We start from the raw sequence: 25,626 nt of genomic DNA, 5'->3' as shown, positions 1-25,626 counted from the left end.
AATTGTCATATAATAATTGGTTACTGAGATAATATTTGGTGCTGAACTCATTAGCTGTACTCATAGTACAGTACTTCCAAAAAAAATTGTTGATTAAATTCAGCAGTAGGTAGGTTTGAGGTGATATATTAGATTATAGACTTCATTCCAGATGAAATGAATAAATTCAGACAAACTTAAGTTGAAGCAAAAGAAAATTAACAACAGAACTATTTTAAATTTAAACTGGTTATGTGAGTTTTAGTTCTGGCCAATACTTATCTGTTAATAATATTTTTTATTTATAAAATTTTGTTTATTCTGTTTCAATTTTTTAAAAGCAAATCTCTGGATTTTCTTTTAAAATTTTAGGTCATTCAACTAGGAGATTAAACAAATTAAAAAAGTTTCAATGCCTATTGTTTTAGTAGAAATCTAATATGAAATATATTATATTTCATTTTTTTTTTATTATTATTACTTTAATATGTATATTTCATTACAGGGTCCACCTGGAGTATCTGTAATTGGTCAGAAAGGAGAACCTGGTCCTCCTGGACCAACACTTGGAAGGCCAATTTTGGAGACAGGTCATTTACCTGTTAGTCGTCCTGGTACATAATTTTTGAATAACCATGATAATATTTATATTAGTAGTTAAACCATTTTAACAGTTATTTTCATAGTTTTTTTTTTAGAACTATACTGTTAATAGAAACAGTAATGTTTTGTAATTATGTTTTTATCATAAATTTCAAATGTTGATTACCATGTAACAAAATTATATATATCTTTAAAAAAAAATGTTGCAGAGTCAGTATCTCAAATATTTTAGTAGAATCTGTAGTTATATCTGTGTATAACAGCAATGAAGTATATAGTTAAGTTTCTATTAAAAGAAAAAATAATAAAAAATTATTAAATTTTTTTGAACATTTTCCTTCAACTAAACATTTTTTATTAAGCCAAATTTCTTACTGCACATATGATAATAAACAATTTTTATTCTTAATAATTTTTTTGCTGGAGAAAATTCTTGCATATTTAGTGCGCAGAAAAATGCTACACTATAGGCTTGGTTTTTTATATAATCCACTTTTGTTAAAACATCACTATGTTTTCCAATTATTTTCTTCTTTGTTATCTTGGTGACTAATAAGTTTAAAGTCTGTTTTGATATAATTAAACAATATAAAAAAAAAGTTTAATGGATTTATTATTAGTATAGTAAAAAGATTGGTAATTGTAAGGTTTGTTTTGGTTACTGTTCATCACCTACTGTTAATACGCAACTAGTTAAATTGTTAATAAATAGCTACATTTTTAATCCTGATTATTTTAATTAGTAACATAGTAGTACATTATGCAACGAACATATAATGATAGCCATTAATGCACAATTATAGAGAGTTACCATATTTTTTCTATGGCTGAAAAAATATTGGGATTATTGATTTAAATCAATGATAGAATACATTGTTTACAAAATACTTTTTTAATTTTTCAAAAAATACATTAAACTATACTGTTATGTGGCAGTAGACTATTAGTTATAAATTCTGCTCTTTCTTTAATATTGATCAGTATTAAAGACATTTCTTCCTCAGGATCCAACATAATTAACAAAACGGTGAATAGTGTAATATAGAAACTTAGTTCCTATTGGTGTACTTTAAAATTAACCTCTGCTTGTTAACTAATTAATCGGAGTAATCCAAAGTAAAAAAAAAAACCAGCTGATATGTTAAACAATACGTGTTTCTGATTTATTAGTGGTTTAAATGCTTTTGATTGGTTGAACACTTGTTATCATAATGAAATTCAGTTTCATATGACTCTCATTATGATACAGGTTCCAGCTGTGTAATTCAAATGTTATAATATAACCGTAGGAAACACATTTGCAATATAAAACCACTTAAAACAGTGACTATTAATTATCATATACAGTATAATTTATATTGTGAAAAAACAGAATATTAAAATAAAATGTTTGCATGTATTTGAGATATTTCTTTGTTAAATATGTAAATACTACACAAAAAAAAAAAAAATACTTAATGCAGGAAACATTTTTATGGAATGAATTTATTTTAATTTATAATTGTGTATAATTTATCAAATTTGTCTGCTTATAATGGAGTAAAACTCTGAAAGCACTATAGATAGATGAGTGCTTTTACCTTTTATTTGAACTGCATCTGGTGGATTTAAATATTTGTTTATTAAATAAATAAAAAGTCTGTTAATCTTTTATTAAAATATGTTTGGGAATCTTAATTATGTAATTTTATGTACTATAGTTCATTAATATGATGTATTTTCTTTTAAATGCGGCAATTATAAAGGAATTCGAGGTAGTTTAGATGAATTGAGAGCATTAAATGAACTGAAACAGTTAAAAAAGGTTTCAGAGAGTAAGTATCTTAATAATCATTAGTATAGAAAGTTTATAATATTTTTTTCACGATTCAGTAATTCTCCTTACATACTGAAATTGTTATTTTTCTTTATTTATTTTATGAAAATTGTTTAGTTAATTTGTTTGTTTACATCATAATCACAATGTTTTAATTTCTTCAAGTTTCTTGTTTATTTTATCATTATCACATTTATTTTCTTTGGAGCTTATTATTTTATTACAAATTCTGCAATCATGGTTATTATTCCTTTTCTTTTTATGTATTAAATAATCTAATTAATACTGTTATTTTTATTTGTAATAATTAATTTTGGCTGCAAAGAATTTTTCAAGATATAGCAACAAAGTAAACCTGCCACTACTACCTTTACCTCAGTTTCTACATTTGTCAATAGATGGAATTTACAATTTGGTGTTTTTTCTTATAATTTATCTATTGATGAAGCATATCTATTGGTGGCATATTTTGGTAGGCATTCAGCAAAAATGTGTATCAAGGGAAAACCAATTAGATTTAGATTTAAGCTGAAGTGTTTACGTAGTTCAGATAGGTATTTATACCAATTTATTCCTTACAGAGGTGCAAACAAAGAAAAATCTCAGTTTGGTCTTCAGACATAAGTAATACTTCATTTGTTAAATGTTGTACCAGTCGTAATGAGCATACAATTTTTTGTATAATTTGTTTTCTACAGATGCTGTTTAATTTTTTGAACAAAAAAGGATATTTTGCAACTGGCACTGTCAGAGAAAAAAATAAGCTTCCTAATTGCCAATTGAAAACCAACTTTTGCATTTGCTAGATGAAATGATAATGCAGTAGTGACAATTGCCAATAACCACAATGGCTATTATCAAATACAAAAAGATACAGCCGAAAAGACATCGTGATTGATCAGTCATTAATGATAGCAGAATATACTAAAAGTATAAGTGTCATCAAACAATTTAGACACGTTGAATGATAAGATTTCTATGAGGGGAAATTTTTATTCTTACAATGATTTTGAAGCATGCATATATAATAATTATATTACCAATATAGGTTGATAAAAATAATTCTAAAGATTTGCTTAAATTCACTGTAAAATATTTGCGAATTATGGATCAAGTACTTGAAAGTCAAAAAATTTGCAAACAGATGTGACAGCTTATTCTACTAAGTGGTGTGTTGTTCCTGTGAAATTATTTTAAATGTGTTGCTAGTTTTGTCAGATATTTGAGGTAAAAAGTTAATTTTTTTTTTTTTTTTTACTGGACGTTTATGTACTTACCTGATCACTACATTTTTGCTAAGAAAGTTTTTTCTAAACTACCTAAGTAAATCATTGAAAATGAAAGATATGCAAATTTTCCCCACTCTCTGAGAAAATCTTTACAAAATTTTAGCATGATAAATGCCCACTTATTGGTTTATCTACTTTTAAGATTTTTAGCAAAAAGCAACCAGGCATATATGTTAATATACTACTTACTGTACATGTATCCTTCCAGAGAAATTTTATGTTTTTTTTGTCTTAGAATGTGAAAAATTGAGATTTGTGAAAAGCTCGACAGGTTATTTAGACTGACCACTGTACTTTCCTTATATATAGCTTTCGTTTCTTATCGTAATTTTTCAGATATAAAAAATGGAAAGCTGTGTATGTAAACATGAGTAAATATGTATTAATGAAATATTTATCATTGTGTGTTTGTCATTGAATCTCTAGAACTTGTAATGTTATTATAAATTCTAATGAAATTGTTATTATTGTTAACTCAAGTGTGAATTTGAATCTGTCAGGTTTGGCATTTTTCATATGCTAAAAAATGTATCTTTTATTAAAAAATCTGATTTGGACACCATGTAATTTCCTTGTATGCCTTTTTAATTACATATACATATTTTTTAAATGAAAAGTAAAATTTTATTTCATTAATAACTTCTGATATTTTTTCATAATTTTTTTTTTAAGTTATTGAATTATTATTTATTGTAATGATTTTTTTTTACAATCAGATGTTAATAATTGTTAATAAATCAATGTATTTAAATTAAAAATAAAGTTAAAAAAAGAGATTAAGTCTGATTTGAACCCATGTGCCTGCCCCTTGTAAGTCCAAATATTTCAGTAATTAAAATTTCATTTGGCTGTAACTCTGGGACCAATGAAAATAATAATAATAATAATAAATAATAAGTAATATAAATAATAATTATTTAATAATAAATAATAATAATAATATCCCTTATGATATATCGTTAAAAGCTCTCAATGAAGGCTTATTATTGCAGTTAAGAAAAAGTCTAAAATCCAAATTTTTTGGATTTTGGGCTTTTTTGAACACTTTTGATACAGTCGATTACAATCAAAAGGGGAGGTGCACAACTAGATGTTACAACAGTTCTAAATCCAAAATTTCAACATCTTTCGGCTAGTTTTTGAGTTATGCGAGATACATACGTACGTACAGACGTCATGCCGAAACTAGTCAAAATGGATATTTCCGTTGAAATCTGAAAACCGAAGTATTTTAAACTACTTTCTTTACTTCGTACAAGGAAGTAAAAATGTAACTGGGTGGTTAGTATGTAATTATTAAACAAATAGATGGGTAGTTATTACATTTTTTTTTTAATACATTTTTACTTTCCGTCTAGATAGCGCTAATAGAGCTATAACTCTAGAAGGGAAAGTATTATAACCGGTTCAATTTGGGTATTTGCGGTTCTCACCGAATCTTGATATTTTGACAATTAAGGAACCCAAAAACCAAATGGAAATTTGACAGACATTAATGTTCATATGTACATGCGCACGCTTTCAGTATTGGCCTCTAAATCACCTTATATGTCCAGAACTACTGAACCGATCTAGTTCATACGTGGCCAGATTACTTCTATATATGGGGCAATGATGCCATTAAATTTTCAACTTAAAAGGTCAAGGGGTTGAGACTGTAGAGCAAGGTCACCCTCAGTATCTCAAGTTTTCGCCTAATTAAGATAATATTTTTCTTAGGCACATTTGTTAACAGTTAAAAAATTACAATATTTGCAAAAAAATGTTTTACAAAATCGCATCCCCACTCAAAAAAATGCTGTTGTAGTTTTTGCAAGACAATGCCTGCTATGTTGTGATGTCACAGGTGAGTGGTATTTTCCATATCGACTTTATATTTAATAACGTTTAAAGTGTAAAAAATTAAAATTAACTCGGACTGGCTGGGTCTAAAACTCGATTGCCCAGTTGACTCGGTACCTGGTACGTTAAGCCTTGCAGCTACACCAATCTGCCGACCATAACAGTGAAATTTGTTCTGTATAATTTGTGAAATTACATTAGATTAGTTAGTGCCAACCGTCGCCGCTAGTACCGGCCATACCCACGTGAATTAAACACAGAATGTGCACACGCTTTAGGTAGAATCATTGAATTAAATAAACTAAAAAAAATTATATTTAAATAAAACGATAGATATTTTAAATTATGTTATTTGTGTATGTGTGTAAGCCGAGCATCAGAAAAAACTCACAGTTATAGGACTTTCCTGGAATGAGGCTTAACCGTGGTATGTGAAAGTCCTACAACTGTGTTGTTAGCTTTTTTATTATTTTTTTATTATTATAGGTCCACCAGGTCCTCCTGGTCCACCGGGACCACCTGGAAAAGCTACATTTGAACCAAGTGAACCTACCAAAATAGTTCCTGGTGCAGTTACATTTCAGACATTGGAGGCTATGTCAATGGTTAGTAAATTAAATACTCTTCTAACATTACGCTAATAAAAATAAGTGCAAAAAGGATTACCATCGTGAAAAAATGGTAATCAATTTTTAATTTGATTTAGAAATTTTGTTTAGAATATTTAATATCTAATATTTTTTCAAAAGTTTTCTTCTAATATTTTTTTGTCAGCATCAGAATAAAAATATTGTTATTTTAAAATTTTAATTTTTGAAAATACATACTGATGTACTAATATGAGATTAAGATATAAGTACTATTTTAAAAAATAACTGTGTTTTAAAAATCTTAGCAGTGCATCAAATGTAAGATCTTAGTTTGCATGTTACAAATGCATCAGATCTTATGCAGTAAACTGTACTTTCCAGGCTGCAGAGCCAAAAATTAAACAAGAAAATTGTGTTGTTAAAATTAGATAACTATTATATAATTCTTCTTGCTGTAAATCTTTTTTTCTGCTTATTTGGTAACTGAAACATGTGGAATTTGATTATGGATGTGATTATCAGTATCATACACAATTCAATGAACAATATTGATTTTATTGGTCAGTGCTTTACACATAAGATTAGATTTATTCAGATACATATTATTGTTTCATGTTGTATATAAAAATGTTTACACATATAAGTGGACTTATTTAAACAAAATATATTTTCCTTATCAAAGTATTACCATCTGATATTACTGACCAAGCAAATTGAGGTACTTTTTGAACTTGACTTATTGACACTTCATTTACTTGTTTGTATATTTGTGACACAGTTACAGCCAAATATATTTTCTGATGTTACATCATTTTCTAATAACATTCCTTGTCGTCCCCAATCTAGCCATCTATAATACCCCCATCTATGACAATTTTTCATAATTAAAATTTCAATTTCAAAATGGCAGCTGCTAACTTCTTAGATAAAGGATGAAAAAGAGATGTATTTGAGGGAAAGTATGAATCACACTAAATCACTTGGGTTGATAGACTAAACCAGTGGTTTCCAACCTCCACTTTGTGGAACCCTTAGGTTTCCAAGTGAATTTCCAAGGGACTCCACAACCACTCAAAGAGAATAGAATAATTTAAAATTGAACTGAAATTTTTAAGAAATAAAAAGTAGAATTGTAAAAGAAAATTAAATCCAAATTCAAATCTATTCCAATAATAATTTTACTAATAGATAAACAAAGTTCCATTCTCTAGAAAACCTTTCCTTTTTCCTGTTTAGCCTCTGGTAATTACCATTCACATATTACTTCAGAGGATGATATGTATCATCCTCTGGATGGTCACACTTTGACCATTCCTGAGATGTGTGGTTAATTGAAACCCAACCACCAAAGAACACTGGTATCCACGATCTAGAATTCAAATCCATATAAAAATAACTAAATTTACTAGGACTTGAACGCTGGAACTCTTGACTTCCAAATCAGATGATTTGGGAAGACGCGTTCACCACTAGATCAACTTGGTGGGTTATTTTCTAGAATACCTAAAGCAACATAGAAGCTCAGTGCCAGAGGTAATAATAAATTCAAAAATATTGTCAAAATTTTGACAATACTGGTTGAGAATAGATTGAGATATTATGGAAAATTCAAAGTATTTAAAATATAATTTCATTGCATTCACATAAGCAAATTGTTTACGTATCTCTTCACTTTAAATTCCATTACTATATTAAAAACAAAGGGTACTGAGGAAAAAGGATATAGACCCTTTTTCCTCAGGCCTAGGGGGCACTGCAATAGAAATTGATTCTAAAAAGGGCTCCATGAATCGAAAAAGTTGGGAACTACAGGACTTAACACATGGTCCTCTCCATTTTTTAAATTATACATTATTTCTCTGCTTATGTTGTTATATAACCACTGAGATAGAGTGAAAATGATTAACAGAGGTTTTATCAATAAGTCTTGTTTCTTTGCCTCTTAAGTTCTTTTGTCTCTTTGACACTTATCCTACTATCACACTGCAACATGCCTTTCTCAGTATAATAATATATAAATATTTAATGTAAGTAAAATATAATAAGATATATAAATATTAATAATAATGTTTAATACATACAGTGATTGATTGAATGAATGAATTTTTATTTCTTGCAAAGAAATTTGCATATTTAAATAATTATTATTATTTCTGATTATTCCCTTTCAGGAGAGCATGTGAACTTGAGCCAATCACGGCTTTACTTCCTTCTCCTTTCTTTTCTTCCCAAAACCTATTCATCCATACACTATGCTTCTTCTTCTTCTTCTCCATCCATCTTCTTCCTATTGTTACTCTTTTTCTCTCTCGTTCAATTTTCTAATTTCATCCCTAAACTTCCTTCTGTCGATGATTTCTTCTTCTGAGATGTTCAGTCGCTCCAGGTCGTCTTGTATTTCTTTCATCCAAATGGATTTAAAACTTACTTGCCTAGATGTTGAAAATTTTCTTATTGAGTCCATTTCACCCATCCTCTCCATAAGTACTCACAGAATTGTAGATGCCTTTTCCTAAATATGTCAGTGATGGAGTCTGTATTTTCATATAATTCCTTTATTGGTTGCTTGATTCAGATTCCATCTCTGAGGACTGCAGTATGGATTTTCCTGAGGTTTCTCTGTTCTTGCTTCTTGTTATCATGAATTTTGGTCATTCCTCTGTATTAATGTGGTTTCTGCTGCATACAAGGCCTCTGGCAAGACAATTGTGTTGTGATGTCGTAGTTTCATATTACAAAACACTGCCCTTTTGTTATAATGATTCCATGTGAGCCTGCACACATTTTGCAGTTTGAATATTCTCTCTATGTTGGATATTGTATTCAATCCCATGTGCTTGAAGTCGGGTGCTTGTGAGATTTTGTTGTATTGTGTTAGTAGTGGAAGTCTTCCAGTTGATTTGGTATCCATATATTGTGTCTTTCTATAAGAAATTTGAAGTCTGGTTTTACAGGATATTTTATGCAGTTTCTCTAATGTGAAATAGATTCATGTTTATTGTTTGTTAATACATCCAGGTCATCTGCATTCAGGCCAAGCATTTCACAGTAATTCTATTTCCTTTTTGTTTTGCGATTTGGATGCCTTTGACTTGCCTCTCCAATTCTCTGATTACCTTCTCCAAGATGATACTGAACAAAAGTGGTTATAAGCCATCATTTTCTCCTTGTTGCTCCTGTGTGAACTTCAAATGGGTTTGAGATTTCTTTCATGAATTTGTCCTTTCAGGTGGTTCCTGATAACGTATCCTGAATGATGGCTCTGGTCTTTATATCAACTCTAAATTCTTGTTGAGTTGTAGACCTTTGTAAAGTCAAACATCTGATGTATAGCTTGGTCTTGAGGTTCCAGATTTGTTCGATACAGGACCTTCCTTTTCTGAATCCTGCATGTTACTCTCCAATTTATGGGTCTGCCTGGGGTTTGAGTTGGTTCAGCAAGGTTTTAGTGAGAATTTTATAGGTGACTGGGAGAAGTGAGATCCCTCTGTAATTGTCTGGAAGTGTCCTGTCTCCTTTCTTATAGAGTGGGTGTATCAAGATACTCTTCCATTCTTTCGGGATTTTCTCTATTCTCCGGACTTGCAATATTATTCTATGAATTTAAGGCTTTATGTTTTTGTGATCCAATTTCCAGAATTCTGCAATAACCCCATCTTCATCAGGATTTGGTGTAGGTTTTACAAACCTTAGTTGTTTTGAGGGCGCTTCGCAGTTGTGGAGTGTTATTTTTCATGTTAGTTTCCAGGAACCAGTCGAATCGTTGGAAGCACAGGCTAGGAGGCTGCTAGTTGGCAAGATACTCTCTGACCGTCTTGTAGAAATTCCGGGTGATGTTCTTGATATAGTTTTGTTTTATTTCTTTCAGCTGATTACTGTTGTAATTGTATTTTTCTCGTTGAACAATTTTGGAGAACTTTTTCCTTATTTCTATAAATTTTTGCCACTTTATTGTTGTTTTATGACTATTGAAATTATTTCATGCATCCTATCCTCGACAACTTGATCACATTTGATGTTCCACCACCTGTGTTTTCTCTTTCTCAAAGGTTGGCTTTGGCCAATTTTACCTAGGCAGGTTGGCTAATTTTATGGTTTCTTTCAGTTTCTCTGCAAGTTCAGACCAGTTCGTGGTATCCAACCTATAGAGTTCATCAGTGATTTTCTCCTTGTTGACTTTTAGGTATTCAGGGTCAGTATGGAAAAGCCACCGAGTTGGTCTAGTGGTTAACGCGTCTTCCCAAATCAGCTGAACAGAGTTTAAGTCTTAGTAAAGCCAGTTATTTTTACTCGGATTTGAATACTAGATCGTGGATACCGGTGTTCTTTGGTGGTTGGGTTTCAATTAACCACACATCTCAGGTATGGTCTAACTGAGAATGTACAAGACTACACTTCATTCACACTCATACATATCATCCTCATTCATCCTCTGAAGTATTATCTAAACGGTAGTTACCGGAGGCTAAACAGGAAAAAGAAAGAAAGAAAGAAAAAGGGTCAGTATGGAAAGTCTGAATTATTCTTGTTCATTTTCTATTGGGCTGAAATTTTACCTAATTTTTAGTAGGTTGTGGTCAGACTCGAAGAATCCTTTCCTTGTTTTTACATTGAGCACTTTTTTGACGTTTTTCCTGGAGATGGCAACGTGATCAATCTGGAATTCTCCGAGTGTTTTGTTGGGAGATTTCCATGTCTTTAGTTTATGTGTGGGTTTCAGGAATTGTATTGACATAACTTTGAGATTGAAGTTATAGCAGAAGTTTGAGGCATTCACCATTTGTATTGGTCCTGCTTGTGGACAGTGTATGGTCCTATGATTTACCAGTATTTCTTCTTTTTCCCTAATTGGCCATTGAAGTTACCTAACAGAAACTTGACATGATATTTGGGAATCTTGTTCATTGTTTCTTCCAAAAGTTCCCTGAAGTCTTCTGTCGCCTGTGGGTTTTTTCTGTTACAGTCATTTGTTGGTGCATGCACATTAATCAGTATGTATGCCTTGTTTCCAGATTTTATTGATAGCATTGAGATTCTTTCTGATAGTGAGATAAAGTCAATGACAGTATCTGTGACTGACTTGTGAACACAAAACCTGTACCAAACAATTTGGGTTCTGTGTTTATCTGCACTGAGAATTTTCCCTTACAAATGCTGTAGATTTCAGAGTCAAAGTGGCATTCATCTGTAAACTGTGTCTCTTTAAAGTACTCTCTCTTTTTAAGTACTGCCAGAACTTTAATGCTGAATCTGTCTAGCTTATTCATTAGTTGTTTCAATTTTCCTGGTTTCAGCAGTGTGTTTGCATTGAATATACCTATGAAGAACTTTCGTTTAGGTTAAAGAGTTTTTGAGAAGCTCCGATCCTTTTCCACATGGCATGTCTGGTCCCCCAGAATGGGGAATTACCATTAACAAAATTAATAAAATATTGTTTTTAAACTATAAATAAATTATTTTTAGTCATAGCATTAACTACATATGTCTTGTTCTTTACAATACAAAATTGTTAAAACTTGTATATTACCTACCTATACAATAACTAAATTATGAAATAGTCGTACCTAGAAACATATTAATCCCAGGGATATTAATTACAGAAATACTGAAGAAATTACAGAAGATGTACTGTATTTCACCATGTAATTAATTGTTTTAATTTTAATAAAATATATTAGATTGAAACGTTATTGTTTTAATTATAATTTTTTTTTGTTTTTAATTTCAGATGTCATTGGTCAGTCCTGTAGGAACATTAGCATACATCATTGATGAAGAAGCATTGTTGGTTAGAGTTAATAATGGTTGGCAATATATTGCTGTAAGTATATAAAAAATTTACATTAAAAAATTAAACCATTATCGAAAATTAATTTAACCCTAGAAATTTAATATATCATGCAAATAATAATTCACCATTTTTATGAGCAAGGTATGCTTTTAAATAAATATTCATCCATAATTGAGTGAAATGAATCTATTTATATAAAGTTGTGTACTAATATTTATATTATAAATGATAAAATAAAACTTAGTTCCCAAAATCGCTCTTAACATTCTTGCTCGCACGCGTGCGCAAAAACCCCTAATAATGTTGAAAATATTAATTGGGATAGTATGGGCTTAGATTCAGATGTTTTCAATAAAATTTGAAAGTTAACAAGTTATTTCATTTATAATTTTGAATAATTTAGTGGTCTACTAGTAGTTAACACCGGTCAGGTAAGATAATTTCCGTTAGTAATAATTACTATTAAATTAGGTTGGGATCAACGAAATACCAAGTCAATGGATTTGGTATAAAAGGTTTAAATGATATTTATTTTATTTTGTTTATTCAACTGAAGATTTCCACTAACTTGACCGTAGACAATGAAAAGGGACCGGCCAGGTAGCAGCGTCTTATCTATTTCCTGTTTAGGACACCTTCGGAGCATAATACAACAAAACCATGTGTTCAATTATCATTAAGCACTCCTCTAATGTCATTAAGGACATTAGATTTTATCTATATCTATACTATTATAGGATATTATAATGGGGTCGATTAAATTAATATTTGTTCTTGTATTTATTTTTCAGTAAATTTGAATAAAATACAACACAGCAAAATGTTTATTTGTTAAGCACTTGTAAGGATGTAATATTATATTTTATAATTCAGTAGTATTGTATGATACTGAAATCGAGTAAATTAAAATTGATTTAAATTTGTTCAAAAAAAAAACCGTATGTCTATAAATTTATGAACCGTAACAACTTTACACTCAATATGAGACTTATGTGCACATCTCTTGTTTAATGACCTCGCAATAAAGGCTCACAATTATTTGTGGGAATTCCTTTTTGGCTCACCCGATGTAGAGGCCCCTGGCCTGGTTTATTAGACACAAACCCCCGTCACGCCTTATCACGGTGGTTCATCTAACGGCGTGAGGCCTTTTCCTCACAGCTTGCGGTGTAGGATCCTCTCGGCATATGTCCCTGAGATGGCTGTGCTCGGATACGGCCGTTCTCCCGAACAGTCCGCGCGCCTGTGCTATGCCCACTTCCGATACGGTTTTTATGTCCGCGTCGTAGCGAAGTGTAGCGTTCCTGACAAACCACGGCGCTCCGAAAATCATCCGCAGCGTCACGTTTTGGACAACCTCTAACCTTTTCTGGAATGTAGAGCACAACAGAGTCCCCCATGCCGGGTAGGCGTATGCCAGAATTGGCAAGATGTAGAGTCTGTATATGAGTATCATAGTCGCCAGCGGAATGGGGCTGGCTCGATTAAGCCCTGGGTATAAGGAAGCCCTGGCAGCCTTTGCCGTCTGGATAATATATTTTACATATTCCATTAAGGTAAGCCGTTTATATAGGACTACTCCCAGATATTTAATTTTTATCTCAAAGGGTATTTTTTCCCCTGAGATTTCCTGGCAGGAGCGCATCGCTTGCATTTGAATAGTACGGCCACGGCCTTTTCCCCGTTGATCCTGAGGATTCTCCACTCATCAAGCCACGGCTTCACTAGATCCAGTTGCCATTGGAGTCTCTCGACCGCGTAATCCATATTTCTGGATGTATTGTAATATGCAGCATGATCGACGTATAAAGCGGTGTGACGCCTTCCGACAACAGCATATCGTTTGTATATGTAGTGTACCGAATTGGCGAAAGGACTGCTCTCTGGAGAACCCCGGCGGTTATCACCCTGGTAGTTGATAAGGATGGGTGGGATTTTTTCCCGCTTTTCGACTGGTGTTTGTAGGGGGTTTCCCCTGTTACTTCCGTAGTGGCGGATGCTGTTTCCGAACCGCCCTCGGTTGTGGTTGGCTCCATGGACTTATTGTCCACGGCTACCAACGCTTCGCGCTTGGCCCTTTTCCGTGCTTCCAAGGTTAGTCCAGAAATTTCCGGAGATGGAGAAGGAGGTGGTGGGAAATTAGTCACCATTAGACTAAATTAATAAAAAAAAACTTTTATCTAAATTTTAACTCTAGTATAAGTTTAAATTCACAGAAATAATAAATTAAAAGAAATAAAAAAATATATAAATTAATTGGATAATGGCTTACATTAGCATAAATTCCTAATACACGGGGGTGGTTAAACCTGGAAAAATCTCTATCAGTGACTGACTAAATAAAATGTAGGTAAAAATTATTTACTTAATACTAATCACTACTTAATCTATAAAATAGTTCGAAAGTAATAGCATTACTTTGTCATAAGCCTAAAAATAAAATCTACATATTTAACTAATTGTTAGACACTATTTAAAATAAAATAAAAGTAATGCTAAAACTTATCCAGTTTGACTGGAAGGTGAAACAAAAGATATAACGCTATCGCTAGCTGGACTGGGAATCCTAATGGTATGTTGGTGATGACACTGGAAATGTTATTCAGGTACTCACACACACCCACACACACACAAAAAAAACTAGAAAACATGTCTTTTCACAACTACTGCTAGAGAGATTCACTGGGAAGTCAGTGTTAGTAACAGAAAATAGCCTCATTGTTTTTGAAAACACTGTTCTAAACTTCTTCCTTTTTTATAAAATTATGTTGTATATAATGTGCTTTACACAAAATACTTTTACAGAAAACAAATTTATACTTAAACACATTAACACATCTTATTTTCAACAGCTTGGTGGTCTTGTGCCAATTACAACTGAGCCACCTCCTACTACTACAACTGAAAAACTTCATCCACCATTTGAAGCTTCTAATCTTATCAATAATCAACCAGTACCTATGGATGGACCTGTTGTAAGTAATCACTATGCATTATCTTGATATTTTTATTAATTAAAAATCTTAGTTGTGAGTTTACTTCTTTGTAAAATTCATTGTTTTGTTTTTTATGTATATAATGTGTAATTTGCTGGTTATGTGCAGAGTAGCAATAAAAATTTTTAAGTGACTTTATGATTTTCCTTTACACTTTCACCTTGTACAATAACTATATTCCTGAACTCTTCATTTTTAAATTAAAAAAATCTGTTAACCGTTAATAATTATGATAATTTTGTAAATAATGTATTAGAATAAATGTATTTATTAATTTTATTATATTTATTTAATATAAAATTAAAATAAATATATTTTAATTTTTTTTTTTTTTTTTTGTCTTCAGTCATTTGACTGGTTTGATGCAGCTCTCCAAGATTCCCTATCTAGTGCTAGTCGTTTCATTTCAGTATACCCTCTACATCCTACATCCCTAACAATTTGTTTTACATATTCCAAACGTGGCCTGCCTACACAATTTTTCCCTTCTACCTGTCCTTCCAAAAATAAAGCGACTATTCCAGGATGCCTTAGTATGTGGCCTATAAGTCTGTCTCTTCTTTTAACTATATTTTTCCAAATGCTTCTTTCTTCATCTATTTGCCGCAATACCTCCTCATTTGTCACTTTATCCACCCATCTGATTTTTAACATTCTCCTATAGCACCACATTTCAAAAGCTTCTAACCTTTTCTTCTCAGATACTCCGATTGTCCAAGTTTCACTTCCATATAAAGCGACACTCCAAACATACACTTTCAAAAATCTTTTCCTGACATTTAAATTAATTTTTGATGTAAACAACTTATATTTCTTACTGAAGGCTCGTTTAGCTTGTGCTATTCGGCATTTTATATCGCTCCTGCTTCGTCCATCTTTAGTAATTTTACTTCCCAAATAACAAAATTCTTCTACCTCCATAATCTTTTCTTCTCCTATTTTCACATTCAGTGGTCCATTTTTGTTATTTCTACGACATTTCATTACTTTTGTTTTGTTCTTGTTTATTTTCATGCGATAGTTTTTGCGTAGGACTTCATCTATGCCGTTCATTGTTTCTTCTAAATCCTTTTTATTCTCGGCTAGAATTACTATATCATCAGCAAATCGTAGCATCTTTATCTTTTCACCTTGTACTGTTACTCCGAATCTAAATTGTTCTTTAACATCATTAACTGCTAGTTCCATGTAAAGATTAAAAAGTAACGGAGATAGAGAACATCCTTGTCGGACTCCCTTTCTTATTATGGCTTCTTTCTTATGTTCTTCAATTGCTACTGTTGCTGTTTGGTCCCTGTACATGTTAGCAATTGTTCTTCTATCTCTGTATTTGAACCCTAATTTTTTTAAAATGCTGAACATTTTATTCCAGTCTACGTTATCGAATGCCTTTTCTAGGTCTATAAACGCCACGTATGTTGGTTTGTTTTTCTTTAATCTTCCTTCTACTATTAATCTGAGGCCTAAAATTGCTTCCCTTGTCCCTATACTTTTCCTGAAACCAAATTGGTCTTCTCCTAACACTTCCTCCACTCTCCTCTCAATTCTTCTGTATAGAATTCTAGTTAAGATTTTTGATGCATGACTAGTTAAACTAATTGTTCTGTATTCTTCACATTTATCTGCCCCTGATTTCTTTGGTATCATTACTATAACACTTTTTTTGAAGTCTGACGGAAATTCCCCTTTTTCATAAATATTACACACCAGTTTGTATAATCTATCAATCGCCTCCTCCCCTGCACTGCGCAGTAATTCTACAGGTATTCCGTCTATTCCAGGAGCCTTTCTGCCATTTAAATCTTTTAATGCTCTCTTAAATTCAGATCTCAGTATTGTTTCTCCCATTTCATCCTCCTCAACTTCCTCTTCTTCCTCAATAAAACCATTTTCTAATTCATTTCCTCCGTATAACTCTTCAATATATTCCACCCATCTATCGACTTTACCTTTCGTATTATATATAGGTGTACCATCTTTGTTTAACACATTATTAGATTTTAATTTATGTTCCCCAAAATTTTCCTTAACTTTCCTGTATGCTCCGTCTATTTTACCAATGTTCATTTCTCTTTCCACTTCTGAACACTTTTCTTTAATCCACTCTTCTTTCGCCAGTTTGCACTTCCTGTTTATAGCATTTCTTAATTGCCGATAGTTCCTTTTACTTTCTTCATCACTAGCATTCTTATATTTTCTACGTTCATCCATCAGCTGCAATATATCGTCTGAAACCCAAGGTTTTCTACCGGTTCTCTTTATTCCGCCTAAGTTTGCTTCTGCTGATTTAAGAATTTCCTTTTTAACATTCTCCCATTCTTCTTCTACATTTTCTATCTTATCTTTTTTACTCAGACCTCTTGCGATGTCCTCCTCAAAAATCTTCTTTACCTCCTCTTCCTCAAGCTTCTCTAAATTCCACCGATTCATCTGACACCTTTCCTTCAGGTTTTTAAACGCCAATCTACATTTCATTATCACCAAATTATGGTCGCTATCAATGTCTGCTCCAGGGTAAGTTTTGCAGTCCACAAGTTGATTTCTAAATCTTTGCTTAACCATGATATAATCTATCTGATACCTTGCAGTATCGCCTGGCTTTTTCCAAGTGTATATTCTTCTATTATGATTTTTAAATTGGGTGTTGGCAATTACTAAATTATACTTCGCGCAAAACTCTATAAGTCGGTCCCCTCTTTCATTCCTTTTGCCCAGCCCGTATTCACCCACTATATTTCCTTCCTTGCCTTTTCCAATGCTTGCATTCCAATCTCCAACTATTATTAAATTTTCATCTCCTTTTACGTGTTTAATTGCTTCATCAATCTCTTCCTAAGAAGAGATCCATATATTTTAATTATAATTATAATATTTATGGGTTAGATTTCTAGGTATGTCGTTTGACCAATGACTAACATGGGTAAATATATTTGAAGGAGCTGTAGGTAAAATGTCTAAAAATGTTAAAACATGCTGAGAACTCTATTTAATACCCGTTGTGATGCAAATTGTGTATGCACATTGCACATCAACTGAGCTCTGGTCCATTCTTGTTCAGACTACGGCAGCATAGCTTATTCCTCGGCACGGTCTATGACACTAAAGATGCTTGTGATGCAGCAGTCCATCATTTGTTCATCTGTCTTGCCACAGGTGCTTTTTTCTCAATCCCCAAGGTAAGTCTGCTGGTGGACAGTGGTGAGCCATCTCTTTGTATAGATGGAGGCAAATAATATGCTTCTATGTGGCTCGTATTAAAGTACAACCAACTCGCTCAACCTTTAATGTGATATTCTCAAACCATCATCTTAATTAATATCAGGAAGAGCCGAGATCTACAACTTCGTTAGGCACAAGAGCTTAATGCCTTTTTTCAACTCTATGTCTACAATTGCTTCCAGTCCTTACTATTGTGCCATGTTATATTACCTTCCTTGGCAGCCCTCTCATAATTGCTGCTTTGATTTTTATTATTATAATAAAAATAACACAAATCTAATTATCGTACAAAGTGTTCTTGTAGAACTGTATGCCATTGGAAAAGCCTTACATATAATTAGCCCAAAATATCGGCATGTTGTTTACTCAGATTCCATGAGTGCCCTACAACGATCAATGACATGTACTCTAAACACCGTGTTGTCTGTGAGATTCATTGTGTCATTTCGCAAATGACTAGTTGTAATACAACAGTGAGCTTCTACTGGATCCCCAATCATATAGGAATTTCAGGTAATGAGTGTGCAGATAGTGCAACAAAGGAGGCTTGTCTCCAGCCTCCTTTCACCAATCGTGTCACTTCTAACGATATTGTTTGTTTCCTGAAGAGGGTGGTTCATAATGAGTGGTAAAGTGAATGTGGGTGCTACCATGAACAACAAACTTCGTCCAATTAAGAACACTATTTCACATGGAGCTCCTCATGCAGAATTATCTGCCATTTGTGAATAGCGCACACTAGGCTTATACGTGGATATTTGATGACTCAAACAGATGCACTAGTTTGTGCTCGCTGTGACTGCTGACTGTTTACCACATCCTTGTGGATTCAAAGAATTTAGACAAACTTTTTTTTTTCAGTTTTCATTACTCCACCATAAAATTTAATGTAATTCCAATGTATGAAAAATAAATATTTTAAATTACAATATAAATTAGAAAGTTTTCATGTCTTTTTAAAAATATATTTTCATATACTTTTTTTAATGTTGCTGCTTTCTTTATTTTAAACTACTTTCTTAAATGTCTCTTCGCTACAAATGGAATTTTTTTCTACTTTTTATTTAAGATCAATTTTAAAATTTACAGTACAGTAGTTTAATGCTTTTCATACACCATAAAACATTACCTTTACTATTTTGTGTTAATTTATAATTTTATCTTGTAAATTTTGGGTACATATATTTTTTTAATCTCGTATTTTTGTTTTTATCTTGCTTACTTAATACAGTGGCATCCAAAAATGGTAAGTAATACACTAATAGTAATAATTAATTTAAAGATTATTTAATCTTTATGTTACCAGATATAATTTTATAGAAAATATACTTGTAACAAACTAATTCTGTCAATAGAGCTTCTATTATCACATTGAAAATTACTGATAGTAGTTCTTGTATATCAGGAAAACATGATTTTAAAATGTTGTTAGGTGATGATTTTAAACTGAGTTTTTTTCCACAGACTTTTTTATAGCTCAATCATATTAGGTTCATCATGTATTTATCTAGTTAAATATGGTTATTGACATATGAAGAAACAATTGTTTGTTTCTTCATCATGGTTTATGGTAACTGTTTTTCTTTCCTTTACTTCCTTTTTATATCACTTATTCTTTACAGTCTCCATACCATCAAAATTGATTTCAGCATCAAAAGTATCAGAATCTGATAATTTTATAGGTCTCTTAGCTTTCTGTTCTTTTTTTAGTACGTAGTTTTTATTGCAGAGAAAAAATTTCTACTAGAGCACAAATCTTACCTAAATTTTGTTTTCAAAGGATACTAGATTCTGCCTTATTTTTCAAGATAAGATCCATATCTCTAAATAATAGTAAATTCAGGGTTCAAATCCTGTTTATGCTTGTCAGTTTTAACATGCTACAAAATTCATCCTCATAAACAGCTATAATCAGGAATTAATCTATAGTTAGTAAAAGAAAATAAATGATGTATTTTCCTGTAATTCTAAATTTGAACAATTATTCTTCCATCTTCCATAAAGACATAATCCTTCTTTCTTTTTTTTTTTAGTTCTGAATTATTTATTTATAATTATTATCTTAATATTTAGTTTTTAATGTTTTTTTAGCTTAGGATGGCTGCTCTTAATGAACCATATAGTGGAGATATAAAAGGACAACGTGGCGCCGATTATGCATGCTACAGACAAGCTAAGCGAGCTGGTCTAAGAGGCACATTCCGAGCATTCCTGTCATCTCGTGTTCAGAATCTTGATTCAATTGTCAGATTTTCTGATCGAGATTTGCCTGTTGTCAATATTAAGGTAAATTTAGAATAGATTACCTTCATATCATAGTTAAATTCGCTACTGTATTACTAATAAATATATTTAGAATATGTAATTAATATCTAGTTCATCAACTCTGAAAAAATTAAAAAATTCTAAACACTTTATTTTAATTATAATCTGCATACTTTTTGATTTAATGATGATATTTTAGGAAAATAAAGTGTATCTTCTTTCAGATACATAAACAGTTTGTTTATGGAACCAATACATTTCTTTTCTTATCATAATTGCAAATTATTTCTTATAAATACTTATTTTTAATATAGACAACCGTGTACCTAATTTTCAGTCAAAAAGCTGTTGAACTTCAATGTGTAACACAACATCAGAACTGTAGCAACTATATTATATAAATCCAAATTCAGGATTGACAATTATTTAATTAGAATTATTATATGTTAATTATATAACTGCATTTCACAATCAGTACATTTTATTTTTACTTTCTTGACTTATATCACAAGAGATGAAACTGTTGGTTGAAAAAATATCCCTTTAGTCCCAAATTTTTTTTAATTTCTCAATATCTTTTAATACCTTAGCCACAACTATTAAAAATCTGTTGAAAAATTGTGTATAATTCTGTACTTTGTTAATGTGATATTCTTAACCCAAAAATAAAAGCCTTATTAATTTTTCCAACTTTTTACTACTCCTTTTACAAGTCAACAACTACTTTGTTTATAAGATTTTTCTAAATTAGCCTTTAGGTCAAAAGGAGGTTAAGAAAATAACTGGAGAAACAAAAATAGTTTTTCAGTCATTATTTTGGAGATAGACTAAATTTTTAATTTAGATTTCTGTACAAACATCTTAAAATATTACTATGTTAAGTGTTTATAACTGTATTTTATGGTACCTTAGAAGGCAGACTTAAAAAATAATTCACAGATTATATATTGATGAATTTATTTTGGTTTTACAAAGTTTTTCAATAAAAATAGGCTATGTAATTTTATCTCGATCACTAATATTATTGAAAATACACTAGTAATTGTATTAATTTGAAGTTGTATTTGTTTTGTATTAGGCTATTTTACATCAACTTTCTCAGAATTAAATTCTTTACAAGTTTTGATAATAAATTTTACACATTTATTAGTCATTTAACAAAGTTTTTGTATTACAAACGTAAAAAAAATGTGTTTTTAGATTATAAATTTTTCTGTTTTATGTCGGATATTATAAAAACCTTTTGAAATATGGTTCTGGAATCTGTTTTATTCAATTTTTCAGGTCAAAAACCATAAAACTAATCAGGTTTACTTCTTAATTTGGGTTCCTAGAATTTCAGTATGGTTTTATTTCACTATTTTCCCAGGAATCCAGGACAAAATCTTTCAATAGCCTTAATTGCTAACGGAGCGTTTCTAGAACCATGTTTATATGAACTTTTTTAATTATTTACACTAGTAGAATGAGCTCAGAAAGCACTGGTAACGCTATGTGAATCACTCTGTATTTGATATTGCCAGTCACTCCAGTACAAACTAAATGCAAACTGATTTAAAAATAAGGTTACAAATTTTAATGAGGAAAAAATTAAAAAAAAAATTGTTTCAAAAAATTATAAAACGTATACAGAACATTTTTTAAATAAATACTTTTTCAAATCTCATTTTAAATTTGATAACACTATAAAATTAAAAACAATTGCCAAAAACTAATAAAATTTAAAAAGAATTGAAAGTTTTTTTTTTATTTTTTGGGGTTTTTGTTGTTTTTTTGAAGTCAGCTTTATTTATTTTTTTGTAAAAGTTTACTTCATTTGCACCTCTAAATTCTGTCTCTATTAATAATATGGATTAGTAACAAAGAATCAACACATAGATAAAGTAGCAGTTTGAAAAACCATGAGTAGAAATAACACATAATTTGTACAGAAATGACACATAAAAAAACTAAAACTTTTAACTAAAAAACTAAACTATGTTGTCTTTTAGAAAACATGAAAAAATTGTTACTGAGTATGCATTAAGAATTCAGGAATATTTTTTTACTCAAGTTTTCTATTTAATTTTCTTAAATTTTTGCAGAATAGTTTAAATACTAGAATAACATATGTTCGTTCACTCTAATAATCCAGTACTAAACAGTGGTAATGAGATTAATATTAATAACATCTTTAAGTTATATACAAATGCGATTTGTGTAAAAAAATTAATTCTTCATCTATAAAATTTTCTATTCGTATAAAAAAAAACTTCCAATGGGTACAACAAAGAAAGTTTGCTCTCAAAAATATAAAAAAATCAGTCCATTTGATGAAAAATAAACTTGGGATACCCACAAAAAGATAACATAAAGATATATATGTCATGAATTAAGAATCTCTGTTACTTTTTAATTATGTTTAAAGAATGTAACATATTCAATAGAATTAAAAAGAAAATTTTTTAATGCACTTTTGCAGATATTAAAACTGAGGATAATGTTCAAATAGCAGTAACCTATTCAGTATTGCCTTGGGGCTCTTAACAAAGAATACTGTAACTCAAGATTGTATTTTTCTTTACCCTGACTTCAACAAATTATCGCTGAATAAACTTTATTTTCTTATATGAAAATAGGTAACAGCTTAACAGTAATGATAATTTACAGTTTTAACACTGCAGTAAGGATTATATTTTGAGCTTTATGTAATTGCTGGGTAAGAATTGCTAAAATTTTTAAATGATACATATATTTATTTTATTGCAGGGAGATGTATTATTTAATTCTTGGAAGGACATATTCAATGGCGATGGTGCATTTTTCTCACAACAGCCAAGAATTTATAGCTTTAGTGGAAAGAACATATTAACTGATTTTTCATGGTAATTACTACTTATTAACTTTTTTTGTTATTTTAAGTACATACATTCCCATATGCTGCTTTTTGCCTGTTTTTTATCAACATAAATATTTACTTAGAAAATTTTTCATAAAAATCATCTTAAAGATAGTAAAAAATCGTTTTTAATAATTATAATCAATATTTTTATTTATCATATTCTCAATCTATAACTTTGGCAGAAATAAGTATTTTGTTACAGTCTGGTGTTAGAGTAATTACAGAGTGTTGTCTTCTAATTATTCTTAAAGCATATAAACAAACATGTTGGTAAATATAACTGATGTACATTTATTTTTTCTTACAAAGTAATTTTGATTGTAAATTTTCAAATTTTTGAAATACTTATGATGAAAAAGTAGTTTATAATTCATAGAGGACTCTCTATATGGTAAAAGGCAATTTCAACAAATGTTTTGTAAAAAAGAATCTAATCCAACGAATAAGAAAAACAGAAAGAAGATAAGGTTAGAAAAAGGAAATAAGTTTAAATTATAGTTAATATGACTTTTTCTAATATAAAAACACTAAAAAAAGTTTTGTACCTACTTTTGCATATCAACAAAACAAAAAAGATGTTTATCATAAATCAACAAAAGTATTAAATCATTTACGGCAGTAGTTTAGAGGAATGTATACATGAAGCATAGGTAAACAATTGGTAATAGAAAATAAGGATATATTATTCTTTTTAAACTAAATTGTTCTTGTTTTTTTTTCACTGAAAATAATTTAAAAAAAAATGGAATTAATAACTAAATGTATTATGATTTTAGGCCTCAGAAATATATATGGCATGGTTCACATAAATCTGGGGAAAGAGCTATGGATTTATACTGCGATGCTTGGGATTCAGACAGCTCTGATAGGCTTGGGCTTGCATCATTGCTTCTTAGTAATAGGTTATTAGATCAGGAAAGATTCTCTTGCAATCATCGATTTGCTGTACTTTGTATCGAAGCAACTAGTCAATCGAGCAGGCGACGGCGTCGACGTGATCTTGATGATTCATTGAGGGAACTTCGAGAAGAAGAATATCAATTACTTTTACAAGACTTACTTGGTGATAAAGACTGACACCAACCGACTTAGTTCTTTCAAATGAAATCACAGTGTTAACTTAAATCATTAAAAAAAAACTTAATATTTGATGGTATGATGTATGTATTGTGCGGATGTATTTGTTTGTATGATTTATTTGTGTTCATGTTGTGTGGATGTATATATAAATATATGTAAGTGTTTGTTAAAGCAAGTGCAAGATAACCATGTGCGTGTCTTAAAGTGCACATGAGTTTTGTAATTTATTATACATCTGATATGTAGTCTATTTATAATTCAATCCGTGCTCTTGTTAATTAAATATTTATACTACCAACCACTCACTTTGTGTTAAATGAACTAAAACAAATATAATCTGGTACTGTACTTAATTTATTAATTAAAACTTTTTGAAATAATTTAATCATTTTAACAATGAAAATTGTCAAATAGGATATCATATATTAATATTATTAAAAAAAATAATAATATGGTTTTCTCTATGGTGTAACAAAATATGATATATATATCACTTACTATTAATATAAAAATAGTTCTGAAATTCTTCATGTTCATATATGCACACATAAATGTGCATAATGTTGTCAGTAAAGCCTAATATGGATAAGTAGTGACTGTATATATATGCATTACTTTCAATTATGTTATTTTTATTTGTATAATTATAAACATCATATATATCAGTTTGGCTTACAAATTCTATTTAAATAAGTTTAAATAATTGAAGTGCTTAAATTAAATGTAGATGCTCATAAAGGAAATGAATTATAGATTTTGAAATCAGTCATGTCTTTTTTATAATAGTATATTAAAATAGAAAAACATTCTTAATAAATTTAAAATCATAGTTTTTCAAATTCTTAAATGCTAAATTATTTGTGTAATAAAAACTTTTATTACTAATACTTATTTAAACCATCTTTATTTCTTTTGAATGTTATTAACCATTATTCTTTCATTTTATGAAATTATAATAATTTCACCGTAATATTTGTTTATTATATATGCTTTAAATAGTCTGTAAGTTCAACTAAATTTCAGCATTGTTCTTGTCCAATTATAGTTGATGATTCATTAGACACTGCTGTTAATTAAAAGTGTTATTTTTAATTAAAGTGATTTCATGTTTGCTGTTACATAAAATAAAAATAATTAATTTGAGTCTGACTGTACTCCAATTCCTACAGTTATCAGTGGCTGTAGACATCCCTCTTATTTTGGTTTTAGTTGTTATTAATAAAATGGTTATATTTACTCTAAATAAAAATGGATATTTTTACTCTAAACATAAAA

The 25,626-nt window shown here is 30.3% G+C and overlaps 1 protein-coding gene across 2 annotated transcripts in view; it reads left to right on the top strand.

The window, feature by feature from the left end:
• Positions 1–25,081, top strand: part of Mp (collagen XV/XVIII-type protein multiplexin) — a 1,718,393-nt gene extending 1,693,312 nt beyond the window's left edge. For both annotated transcript variants that reach the window (XM_075369827.1, XM_075369826.1), the window contains 7 exons: positions 485–593; positions 6,016–6,134; positions 11,848–11,940; positions 14,763–14,885; positions 20,217–20,411; positions 23,139–23,254; positions 24,048–25,081. In XM_075369827.1, the coding sequence (XP_075225942.1) occupies positions 485–593; positions 6,016–6,134; positions 11,848–11,940; positions 14,763–14,885; positions 20,217–20,411; positions 23,139–23,254; positions 24,048–24,348 (1,056 nt within the window). In that variant the 3' untranslated portion in view covers positions 24,349–25,081. The remainder of the gene's footprint in view (positions 1–484; positions 594–6,015; positions 6,135–11,847; positions 11,941–14,762; positions 14,886–20,216; positions 20,412–23,138; positions 23,255–24,047) is intronic.
• Positions 25,082–25,626: the final 545 nt, after the last annotated feature.

Source organism: Lycorma delicatula, chromosome 6, assembly GCF_047948215.1.
Source record: "Lycorma delicatula isolate Av1 chromosome 6, ASM4794821v1, whole genome shotgun sequence".
NCBI lineage: Eukaryota > Metazoa > Arthropoda > Insecta > Hemiptera > Fulgoridae > Lycorma > Lycorma delicatula.
Note: the sequence above shows the minus strand (reverse complement) of the source record. Positions and strands in the feature narration are given on the sequence as shown.